Raw genomic sequence first — 13,349 nt, 5'->3', positions numbered from 1 at the left:
CTATCACCACACACCACATATAAAAATATCATGTGGAAAGTGTTACTATTAGATATAAATATAAATCTATAAATAACTTAAGAACTCATTCATTGTAATCTAGAGAACAAACTACAGTAAACATATCATACATACTGAAAAGTCTGTGTGTATGTTTAAATTAAATTATTTTAGTTACCCAGATATTTATATATTTTATGTCACTGGTTATTCACAACCCAACAAGAAATTATGCTATATTGGCTCTATTGATCTGTCTCATAATATTATCTCATTTGATTTCTGTTGCAAAATGCAAATGTTATTGTGCAAGTAAAGTGTTAAGAACTACCCCCTGTAGCCTAACAAAACATTTTAAAACTACTGGGGGGTGGGGGGCAAAAGGCACTTATTTGAAGGCATATGCATACTACATGTATTGTATAGCAGCAATCATGAAGAAAAAAAAGAACTGATTGCTTCACATGTAAAGTTTAATCTTAAAAAATGCTTTAAGCATATCAGTAGTAAAAAGATGTTGGTTAAATGTGTGGCTCTATTAAAAATAGAAATATCAGAGTCAGAGACAATGATGAAGCAAATGTGCATAATCAGTTCTTTTCTTCTATGTATACACTAGAGGAGTCACTGTGTTTCAGGACCTACTCTGTAGAGGCATGACAGGCATAGCTCAATCACATTACAGGACACAGGTAGTGATGAGCGAATTTTTTCGCCAGGCATGGATTCACAGCGAATTTCACCATTTCGCTAAACTTCCGTGAAAATTAAAAGCGGAAAAATTAGTTGCACAGATTTTTTTTTTGTTGCGCATCAAATTGGGCACGGTCGCGACAAAAAAAGTCGCGGGCGACAAAAAAATAGACACGGGCGACTAAAATAGACAAGGGCAACAAAAAATATGCGAGCGACAAAAAAAAATTGCACTGCAAATGCATTTCGCGAATTTTCATCCATTTCTCAAATTTTCGCGCGTTTTATGGTGAAGCGAAACGAGACAGATTCGCTCAACACTAGACACAGGATGTGAAACTTGTGTTTATACAAAATTAGTGTAAACAAGGCCCCAGTGCCTGACGGAATACACACTTGTGTACCTAGATATCTTAGTATACTTTAAGTCTGTCTTGGACAGTGTGGTTGCAGAGGAGATAAGCAAAATATTTTGCCTGGTACATTTTCATGGTGACTTTTTTTTTATATCTGCACCTTTGCGCCCCTTGCCTTCCACATTTGTTGCTTATTTGCTTTCTGGTGAGATTGTTGCTTTCACTATAGTGCATTATTGCAACTTAAGTTTACCTGAGAAGCGACATCTTCTGGAATACAGTCTATCCTGTGATCTATGAAATCTATGTTTGGACATTGGGGCTCAAATGGAGGATCCCCTGAACCTAGAATATAAAAATATAAGCTTCAATGACAATTTACTGACAAAGTACACACCAACATTTGTTTAATACTTATACAAATTTAAACATAACTTGCCGTGCATTTCACAGCAAATCAAACACAATTTCGCAAAAATCAAATAACATCTGCACCCAATTCTTTAGGCACAAGTGCGCTGAGCCTATTGACCTTGAGTGCACCAGGAACCCTGGAGTTACTGCCTGGTTAAGAGGTGGCAGTAGCTCCATGGTTTCTCTGCATCAATAGAGGCAGCAGAGTTCAATTTGGAACAGAAGGCAGAAAGGACTGAGCAGCACCACAGGTATGTGAAAGTGCAAGGAGTGCATTTTGACACTAGCACTTCTAATGAAAGGGGTTTAACCTACAACCCACTGTGGTGAAATGTGTGAAACTGCAACAGCACTTGTAAATGTGAATGAGCCCTATGATGGTTTAGAAATTAGAGCTTTTAATTTCTTAACTTAATCAGATCAATAAAAAGAAATAACAGGGAGATGATGTTTAAAACATTTTTTAAACCTACCGTGGACAAACAGAAATGTAAATTACTGTATATATAATTTTAAAACAAAATTATTAATACAATTTTCTTGACCAAATTCTACTGCCTTAATATTGTCCTTAATTTAAAAATAATTATGTTTGGTTACATATCTTACTACAAATAATTATTGTGGTGAAAATTTTACAATAAATTTGGTTTAAATATTTTTTAATGCACTTCAGTTTGAGATTGTGGAACACTCTATTATATATATATATATATATATATATATATATATATATATATATATATATTACTGTATATAAAGGTTTATATATAAAATGCATCCTTAGGCTGATGCCACACCAGGTGTATGATATATGTTTTCGGCAAGCTGAAAAACGCTTGCCGAAAATATGTGCCATACGTACCATATGCCCCTACTTGTGCCTGCACCGGAATGAATGGGATACGCTCGGGTGCAGGCACATGTAGCTGATAGCCGCATAAAACGCGAGTGAATGCAAAGTCTCTCGTTTTTATGCGTATTTCGGCTACATGTGCCTGCACCCGAGTGTATTTCATTCATTCTGGTGCAGGCACAGGTAGAAGCATATGGCGCATATTTTCAGCAAGCGTTTTTCAGCTTGGCGAAAATATACGCCATACGCCTGGTGTGGCATCAGCCTAATCTTTGTTGGTAGTGGTGACTGGAATATATTTATGCTGAAGACACTAGGACATGCATGACTCCTGCATTTATGTGCATAAGCAACAAACAGTATACAGGTATGGGACCGTTATCCAGAAAGCTCTGACTTACAGTCCCATAGACTCCATTATAATCAAATAATTTAAATTTTTAAAAATGATTTCCTTTTTCTCTGAAATAATAAAACAGTACCTTGTACTTGATCCTCAACTAAGGTATAATTAATCATTATTGGCGGAAAAACAATCTTATTGGGTTTATTTAACGTTTAAATGACTTTTTAGTACACTTGTATGCAGATCCACATTACAAAGACCCCTTATCCAGAAAACTCCAGGTCCAGAGGTTATTCTGGATAACAGGTCCTATACCTGTATATATTCATTTCATATTTATATATTTTTATAAATGTTTAAAAATCCAACAATTGTTAAAAATCCAACAATCTTCAAACTAGGTGGCACATTTACTAATCCACGAATCCGAATCCCGAATGGGAAAAAATCGGATTGGAAACGAAAGTCACGACTTTATCGTATTTTGCGCAACTTTTTCGTCACCGTCGCGATTTTTTCGTATTGAACAATTGTAAACGGCAGAAAAACCAATCCGATTTTTTCGCAACGGCGACGAAAAATTCGAGGAAAATATACGATAAAGTCGTAACGGTGACGAAAAAATCGCGGGACATACGAAAAAGTCGAGACGGCGACGAAAAAGTCGCAAAAATACCGATCATTACGAAAAAAAGGCGTTCGGACGCTTTCGGTCCGTTTGTGGATTAGTAAATCTTCCCCTAAGTGTAAAGCTGTTGAATGTAATGAATCAAGTTATGTAAAAAAAAGGGACAAAATAATTCAGGAACAAGAAAAACAATCCGATTCACTTCTCTAATATTAACTAATAAGAAAGTAAATTCCTCTTTATTAGGAGTATTTTTTATATGTACGTTTTGATAAAAGCACAGAAGAGTAAAGGGAAAAGAATTCTATGACTTTTCAATCTTTCCTAATTAGGTACTTAGGCATTAAGCGATTTAATGTAATTGGCACTGGCAGCTGTGAACAGCCAGTGAAAATGCTGTTTCATGCTTTCCCACCTGGTTCCCCAGAAATTTAATTGTTCAGGATAAATATATATATATATATCTATATAGAAAATGTTCATTTCTACTTAAAAACTAGGTGAATAGAAGATGAGTGCAGCAGGGCCTACTGGAGTCAATGTAAATATTGGAGGCTTCCTTTGCCATTATGCTATAAGTATAAACAGGTAGGGGACCTGTTATCCAGAATGCTTGGGAAATGGCGTTTCCCGGATAAGGGGTCTTTCCATTATTTGGATCTCCATACCTTAAGCCGATGAAAAATCATTTAAACATTTAAAAACCCAGTAGGCTTGTTGTGCCTCCAATAAGATTAATTATATTAATATATACAGTACAAGGTACTGTTTTATTAATAGAGAGAAAAAGGAAATTATTTTAAAAAATCTGAATTATTTGATTAAAATGAAGTCTATGGATGATGACCTTCCCATAAATGGGAGCTTTCCAGATAATCGGGTTTCTGGATAACGGATCGCATGTACCTGTACCTGTATGCAACATTTTAATATCAAAAGTAAAGAATTTAAAAGTCACGAAATTTTCATACCGAATGATTGTAAACAGTGGGAAAACCTTTCCGATTTTTTTGCGCAAGCGCAAGAAAAAGTCGCACGGGCATCGAAAAAGTTGCGCAAGCATCGAAAAATTCGGCAAAAATATGTTCGGAGCGTTCGAATGAACACTCCGAGCATTCGTGTCTTAGTAAGTCTGCCCCTTAAACTGCTGTTTTCTTTTGCCACCCCAAAAATGGGAACATTCCCATGTTTATTGCAACAAAAACACCAAATGAACCTTAAAAAAAATTCCTATTAAACGATATTAATATTATGTTTCCTTGTATGCAATATATTTGATTAAATGTCTTATATAGTCTTGCGCATGTAGTGAAAATCACAGAGATGATGGAGAGAATCAACAAAATACTTGTTGCACCTAGTTCTCTATTTGCCCCATTTTCATGAAGCTAAGTATAGATTTTTGAACTTTGAGAAAATCTATCTAAAATAGCATTTTTTTTCTCTGAACCTTGAAATTTGATTATTCAGCTTTCTGTATTGGAGAATTGCTGTTTTTGGATACTTAACCATAAAGTTGTTTTTTTTTTTTGTTTGTTTGTTTTTTTAATCTAGCATAGTCACATTAACAATATCTTTCTGTAAGAAACGTATAATTTTTTGTAAACCAGTAAACTCCTTAAATCAGGAAGCAGACAGTTCAAGGAGAACCGAAACACGTTGATGTGGGGGATGTTATGAATTACCAACAGTCATGTTTTTTCTACCTTTGTGTTAGTGCTTCCAGTTCCTTTGACTATAATACATGCAATTATTTAGCCACAGAGAGTCGGAATATTCCTTTTTGACTTACTATTTCTGACACCAGATTGTCCTGTAGCAAACAGTGCAACAAGCACAACTGCAATGATTGCCATGATAATGAATAGCACAATGAGGATAATTTCCAGAGAACTAAACTTCCGCTTTTTGCCCATCTGAAAAAGAAAAACAAGATTATCATGAAAGAGCAAACAAATGATCAGTCTAGGAGGGTATTTTCTGTTATGTTGAGATTTTTTCAATACAGGATCCAAAATCTGATCTTGATCATTTTGAAATTGAAGTCTAAGGGGCTGATTTACTTACCCACGAACGGGTCGAAATGAGTCCGATTGCGTTTTTTCCGTAATGATCGGTATTTTGCGATTTTTGCGAATTTTTTGCGATTTTTTCGGCTTCTTTACGAATTTTTCGTTACCAATACGATTTTTGCGTAAAAACGCGAGTTTTTCGTAGCCATTCCGAAAGTTGCGTAAAATCTGGCGATTTTTCGTAGCGTTAAAACTTGCGCAAAAAGTTGCGCTTTTTTCGTAGCGTTAAAACTTACGCGAAACTTTGCACCTTTTAAGTTTTAACGCTACGAAAAATGCGCAACTTTTCGCGTAAGTTTTAACGCTACGAAAAATGCGCAACTTTTTACGCAACTTTCGTAATGGCTACGAAAAACTCGCGTTTTTACACAAAAATCGTATTGGTAACGAAAAATTCGTAAAGAAGCCGAAAAAATCGCAACAAATACGAAAAAGTCGCAAAATGTTCGTTTTCAAGTCGGAACTTTTCCAATTCGGGTCGGATTCGTGGGTTAGTAAATCAGCCCCTAAGGGTAATGTCCCATGGGGAGATTAGTCGCATGTGATATATCTCTGCTACTGCAGGTGATTAATCTCCTCCACTAGCAATAAAGGGAATCACCAGTGAAAAGGGATGCGCATTGCTTTGGTTTTCCTAAGTCGCGCAAAGTTGCCAGCAGGAGGAAACTTTGTATGACTTTCGAAAGCCAAAGCGATGTATAGGCCTTTACACTGGCAATTCCCTTTTTTGCCAGTGGAAAGGCTTTTCGGGGGATTAGTCACCCGCGGTAGCAGAGATTGATTGCAGGTTATTAGTCTCACTGTGTATTTAATTGTATTTAGAAGAAAACAAATAAATGAAAAAAATATTTGTATAAAGTGAGTTACTTTACAAACTGATAATACACCTTTACGAACAATAAATAACATTTTCTATAAAGCTTTGACTTGTTATGCTCTGGTCATAGAATTCATCCCCTTGTAACCTGTCCAAGTGACCCAGCATGATTACAAAGTGGATTCTAATTTATTGCACATTATCTCAGGCTACAAATATCACAGTGTGTGTCATTGCCCTAAGGTGAACTCTAAACAACCTATCCTACCACTACCCAGCCTAATGCCCTCAGGTTGGCATCCTCAGGCCCATAACTTCATAAATTTGCCTTGGACATAAGTCAAAGATGCCTCTATCAACTATTGTGGTTTATGTAATATCAGGAGCAAAGTTTGATACACTTCTCATCACCTGTATCAAACAATCAGCTGGTAGCATTTACTGGTCACCTGTTTAAAAGCAAGCATGTGATTTGTTACTAAGGGTTACTAAGGGTTACTGGCACTGCTCCTGGGCAAACTTTGTGACTTTTATTACATATGGGGGTTAACCTTCTTATACATATTCACCCCAGAGCAATCCCCTGCCCTGATTAACATTGTCACCCCCCTGCACACTATGGCACTCCCTGCTGCATAATGTCATATATGTTTGCCCCACCACTGAAATATACTTCATTAAGAAGTAATTTTTCAGTTAATGCAATTAAATGTTTACTTATCATAAAAACATGACATCTGAAAGTGTTGTTTCTTTGGAACAGATACTCCATTGATGTCAACTAAATAATTCCAGATGCCGTGGCAACAACTTATGTTTCTGAACTGCTGCTGAAACATGTGTCAGGATCATAAAGTGGCAACATTTCTACAGGGTTTATTTGTATACACTGTACGTCATGGATCCCCAACCAGTGGCTCGTGAGCAAAATGTTGAATTTCTGGTAAGGAAGCAAGATTTGGTTGCATAAAAACCAAGTATAGTGCCAAACAGAGCCTTCTGTAGGCTGCCACATAGGGGCTATTAAGTAGCCAATTATAGCTCTTATTGCACCCCCAGGAAACTTTTTCATGCTTGTGTTGCTTCCCAACACTTTTTCCATATAAATGTGGCTCACAGGTATAAAAAGGTTGGGGATACCTGCAAAATGATTTTGTGTATTTATTAAACAACAAAAAGAACACTAACAACTACAGGTATGGGATCCCTTATATCCCCATGTACCCATTACCTATTCCTTATATACCATTATCCAGAAAGCTCTGAATTATGGAAAACTCATCTTCCATAGACTCAATTTTAATTAAATGATTTAGATTTTTAAAATTGATTTCCTTTTTCTCTGTAGTAATAAAACAGTACCTTGTAATTGATCTCAACTAAGATATAATTATTCCTTATTGGGGGGGAAACAAACCTATTGGGTTCAATTAATATTTTAGTGATTTTTTTTCATAGACTTAAGGTATGAAGATGCAAATTATGTAAAAACCCCTTATCCGGAATACCTTGGTCCCAAGCATTCTGGATAATGGGTCCTACACCTGTACATGTGGTGACAGTCTGGATTGTTGCAGAAAAGTCAGCGTACAAGCAATCAGGGGTCTTGCTGGCTTTCAGTGAGGAGATGGGAGATGCTTGTGAGTAGACAATGAGCACATTTTATATGTATGAATTTAAATAAACTGAACTACACTATATTCCATTTCTGTGTCATTATAAATACTGTGACACACACTGCAACTGTTGTGATTTGCCTGAGTACCTGTATTCTCACTGAGAATACAGTGAATATAAACGTATGAGTCTATGCCCCTCAGGGGGGCTGTTTGCTAGGAACACGGTCACTTTTATCACATTTTCAACTTTTCCCATTCACTTCATCGGTTTGGGGGACTACTGTAACTCCCGAACTTAGTATTGACTAAAATTATCTAAAACTAATTGTCAGTACTACCCCATTTGTGCACTTTTTCTCTCTAAAGACATTAAATGCCAATCTTTCAGCAATGCTGTAGGTTGTTTTCCAGAAAACATATTCCTGACTGGTAGGAATTTCCATCACCATATGTATAGGAATGTATACAAAATGGATCTTTTACATATAATAAACAAAAATGCATAAAAATATTTCAGGCTCTGTAAAAAATAATAGGTCACATTTAATTCACGAGTAAGATTACGGAATCTCGAATTGCGCAGAAGTTTGTCTTGTGAAAGTGAATCCAGCCTAATATGTAATCATAAAAAGGGCAGTATAAAATCATCCATTGGAAAAAAATCAAATATTAAATAGATTTAATACAAATTAATACATGGTTTACACCTGATTAACTAAGGTTACCTGATCACTGGAAAACCACAATATAGATATACATTGTTGGGCTGCTTCTTGAAAATGGATTACTTTTAAAGTGCAGCCACTGTAGTTGGACTTGAAGTGTTCCTTATTTTTGACATAATTATAACCTTATCATTATTCTGACTAAGCTTGTCTTTATGAGAAAATCTTACATAGTAGTAGCTCTTCTGTGTCTTTCATAACAACTACTCTTCTGCAGAGATTCTTGATTTGTCTAAAAACCTCCGACAAATGTGTATTTTTAGCATTTGTATTAATGTTCTTGCATGTAAATCTGATCTTTTTAGCATGTGATTTGCAAGGATAAATATACCAGCTGTTCCTCTGCAGCATAATCCCCAGGGAACCAGAATGCTTACAAAAGTCAGGATGCCTGCCATTGCTGACAAACAGTACCAAAGTGCAAGGTCTGCACAGCCAACTGTTCAATCTAGTGGGAAGTATGACATGATACCATTAATGTTTAACGGTAAAACAGCAACAAATTGTACTAAACCTAATCTCTAGCTTTCAGATCAATACACTAAGGCACAGAGGCTTAAATGTATTTTAACAGACAGCATAAAAGATTTTTGTTTTGGCTATTATATATTAAGTACATAGAAGGTAATGTAAATAACCCTAGTGTGGTCTAACAAATGTCCAAATCTATTGTAAAATTATGCAAATATAATGCTACTATAAAGAACACAGGTGTCACTAACACATAAGATAGATCATAAAAACGAACTTTTCAAATATAAAGCTATATATATAAATATATAGAGAGAGATTTTTTTTAACATTGTGCTGGTGTGTCATAACTCAGGATTTTAAAGTTTAAAGTTATATGTATTGATGTAATAAAAATACCATTTTTTATTATCTCCAGGAGTACTAGGGTTTGTAGAATACATGTGAGGTTTAAGTTTGGTGGTGAACAGTAGTGATGAGTGAATCTTTGAAAAGATTTGCAAAAGGGCAAAAATGTTGCACGTCAAAAAAAAAAATATATCACAGGAGTCATTCTGTTTATATATTCTTTGACGTACGGCAAATTTTTCAGCAGCGAATTTGGTCGCCAATGGCAAAACACAGAAATTTGTCGTAGATCCATGCCTGGCGAATTATTTCGCCAATCACTAGTGAACAGCACTCACTGAAATTAGTAGCATGGGGTTCATATAGGATCCCTTATCTGGAAACTCATTATCCAGAAAGTTCCGAATTACGGAAAGGCCATTTCCCATAGACTCCATTATAAGCAAATAATTCTAATTTTTAAAAATGATTTCCTTTTTCTCTGTAATAATAAAACAGTACCTTGTACTTGATCCCAACTAAGATATAATGAGTCCTTATTGGAGGGAAAACAATCCTATTGTGTTTAAACAATGTTTAAATGATTTTTTAGTAGACTTAAGGTATGGAGATCCAAATTACGGAAATATCCCTTATCCGGAAAACCCCAGGTCCCGAGCATTCTTGATAACAAGTCCCATACCTGTACTGTATATATATTATTATTAACATTTAACAAGCGCCAACATATTCTGTAGCGCTGGTATATATATGTATATATATATATATATATATATATATATATATATACACAAGAAAAAGTATAGCACTCACAGGACTTTTGTCAAAATTCAAAGAAAATGTATTTAGTATCACATTGCCTGACCTTTCTCAAGGCGAAATATATATATATATATATATATTCACATACAGTTATTAGAATCTATTATCCGGAATGCTTGGAAGCTGTGGTTTTCCGGATCAGGGATCTTTCCATAATTTGGATCACCATGGGCCCGATTCACTAAAGTCCGAAATAAGGAGTGCTATTTATAGCATGCGTTAAAAATCTTATCACTTCTTATTTTTCGCTCGATTCACTAAAAGGACACTTGTCATAATTAAGAAGCGATGTTCTTGGCGTTATTTATCTTGCGACAACATATTTTCAAGCAACGTGCTGCGTAATATGTTGTGCGCTGCGTAATATATTGCTTGAAAATATGTTGTCGCAAGATAAATAACGCCAAGAACATCGCTTCTTAATTATGACAAGTGTCCTTTTAGTGAATCGAGCGAAAAATAAGAAGTGATAAGATTTTTAACGCATGCTATAAATAGCACTCCTTATTTCGGACTTTAGTGAATCGGGCCCCATGTGTCTCGATCCACAGGGCATCCTGACAACAGTCCCCTGTGGTTTGAAATGTGTAGCTGTGTTTTGAGATGTAGATGCAATACATTTAATTATTTTCTAATAGTCTGTGAGTGCTTCCATATTTCTGAGGGATTTAGAAATGTTAAACAAAAAAAAAAAAACATTTCTGACATTCAGGCATTATTCAGCCAAATTTAGCCAAATTATTTAAATTTAATTAATGTATTAGTAGAATTTAAGCTGATTTCCTTGTTTAACACGTTACCTTGAAGCTGCCTTTCTCCCCCTCTCTTCTTGTTGCTCTAACCAATAAAGAGGACTTTAAACACAAGGAGAGGTATTTTTATATTCACAGGGCATTTATGTGTTTATTGCAGTATGCACTTAGTGATTATAGTTAGTGATTATATCAGTAAAACGTTTATTTAAAACTTATTAACAGTCTATATCTGCTAAGCATAATAAATAATAAATTGTCACTATGTCGGTCAGTTCAGTTGTAATTTTTACATATGAAATGTTTCTTTTTGCTAAATCCTTTTAAACAAAAAAAGATCACATATTCATTTGTTGTGTCTTCTGTTGAGTCCATTAAAAGTGATTTTGAATTCAGAGCCACTGTTATGACCTTGTGCGGAATTTGAAAACACCTTTGCTGAAATGTGTGATATCCAAATTTAATAGTAATTGGGACCTGACATATGTAAATCACAGTAACACCTGATTTGATTAACATGGCCCCATGTATTCTTGGCTTGGGGCTATGGAAACAGACCGCTCAACCAGAACAGTCACACTGTAAAAATACTGCTCTTTTCTGATGGTGTAGAGTAGTGAGCCTCAACCAGTAGTTTATGTTGATGTTGCTCCCAGTGGCCTCAAAATAGGTGGCTATTTTTAAATTTCTGGTTTGGAGGTTTTGGAATTCAGGGACACAGTTTTACTCCAAGCAGAGCCTCCTGCAGGCCAGCAGGCCACATGGGGCTACCAAATAACCAATCAGAGCCATTACTTGGCTTCCCTAAGGCATTTTTTCATGTTTGTGTGGCTCACCAACACTTTTTACATCAGTGTGCAGCTTATAAGTAAAAAAGTTTGATAATCCCTGGTCTAGAACTTCCCTGCATCCCCTGTATGTTTCTGTCTATGGAAGATATAAAGAGAGAAGATATATAAACCTGCACCATTTTCCTTGCAAATGGGCATCACAAAATAATTTTTAAGTAATAGAGAAAGAATTATTTGAGGTGTATTTAAGAAATGTATGGACCGAAAAGTGCCAAATGCATTACTTACCTAGTTCAGGCTACAGGCTGTAAGTGAAATGCAGAAAATCACATCATAGGCATGTCACAGCACATATTTTAGCAACCCATCTTCTTTTAATACACATCTCTTGCTTTTTACAACTGACCCCTTCTTACTGCTGTGACTGGTGTGAGAGTTTGACCAAAAGTATGTGCCCAATTTAAAGAAACATCTAGCCCTTACCTACTGTATTAAGAAGCCCATCTAGAAGAATTAGATCTTGATCCTTTCTTCTCCCAACAAGGAAGGCACTAAATAAAAGAAATAATAGGCTGGTTATTTTTTATTAGGTTATGGGCACAAATGGGTGGACTTGGGTCATTAGTTTCGCCATTGGTGGATTTTTTCACGAAACAGGCACAGAAAAAAAATTGCTGCACATCAAAATGAAAGTTCTACGTATGCAAAAAAGTTGTGGTCACATGAAGTTGGCCGCGGCTGTGTAAAAATGGGTGTGGCCATGTCAAAATAGGTGCCATCATGTCAAATTGGGCGTGGCTGCACCAAAAAAAGTCACGGGCAGCAAAAAAAGTCACGTTTCACAAATTTTTCTGAAGTTTTTCAAATTTTTCCTCGAACCAAAATGGGACAGATTCGCTCATCGCTATCCAAGAATAAAGACCTTATCCCTACTTTATTTACATTATGCTGACCAGTTAAAACTTAACAAACATAACATTGTATATGGAATTTTTAACAGTAAGGCTGATGCCCCACTATCGTGGGTGACTAACAGCTCTGAAATGCCTTTCCATCAGCAACCATATGATTCACCAGTGGAAAGGCCTTTGCATCTCTTCGGTTTTCCAAAGTTACCTGCAGGAGGAAACTTTACACGACTTCAGAAAACTGAAGCAATGAGAAGTCCTTTCGACTTTTGTTGTTGGTGGAAAGGCATTTCAGAGCGGTTAGCAATAACAGATATCTATTGTGTGTGACTAACAGGATCTGTGGGACATCAGCCTAAAGGGTGGTATATAAATAGATAGATAGATAGATAGATAGATAGATTCACTTCTAAATACCTATAACAATGCAAGTATTAGATTTATATATTAAAAGATTGTAGTTTGCTGGTATATCAAAACTTTACCATGTTCTATAAAGATTCACTTTTGATTCCGAATACCAATGGAAATTAAATTAGGAAAATTCTTAATGGAGAAGGACTTAGGGGTACTTAGTAGTAAACGTAGCGGCTGCAAGAGCAAAAAAGGCTTTGAGCTATTTTAAAAGTTGTATAGAGGGTACCTTTTCCCATTTCCCTCTTCCCCATCTGGAATATTCCGTTTTGGTAATAAGGATATTAGTAAATAGAAAAAGACTAAATACAAGCAAC

At 35.7% G+C, this 13,349-nt stretch overlaps 1 protein-coding gene across 2 annotated transcripts in view; it reads right to left on the bottom strand.

The window, feature by feature from the left end:
* mgam (maltase-glucoamylase) overlaps positions 1–12,261 on the bottom strand; it is a 106,992-nt gene extending 94,731 nt beyond the window's left edge. Inside the window, exons 1-3 of one of the 2 annotated variants that reach the window (XM_031902367.1) lie at positions 12,194–12,261; positions 5,086–5,209; positions 1,303–1,394 (exon numbers count right to left, since the gene is read on the bottom strand). In XM_031902367.1, the coding sequence (XP_031758227.1) occupies positions 1,303–1,394; positions 5,086–5,209 (216 nt within the window). In that variant the 5' untranslated portion in view covers positions 12,194–12,261. Of the gene's footprint in view, positions 1–1,302; positions 1,395–5,085; positions 5,210–10,967; positions 11,017–12,193 lie in introns of those variants that run through there. The other variant, XM_012963433.3, reaches the window with a different exon arrangement.
* Between the last annotated feature and the right edge of the window lie 1,088 nt (positions 12,262–13,349).

The sequence above is a fragment of the Xenopus tropicalis genome, chromosome 5, assembly GCF_000004195.4.
Source record: "Xenopus tropicalis strain Nigerian chromosome 5, UCB_Xtro_10.0, whole genome shotgun sequence".
Classification (NCBI taxonomy): Eukaryota; Metazoa; Chordata; class Amphibia; order Anura; family Pipidae; genus Xenopus; species Xenopus tropicalis.
Note: the sequence above shows the minus strand (reverse complement) of the source record. Positions and strands in the feature narration are given on the sequence as shown.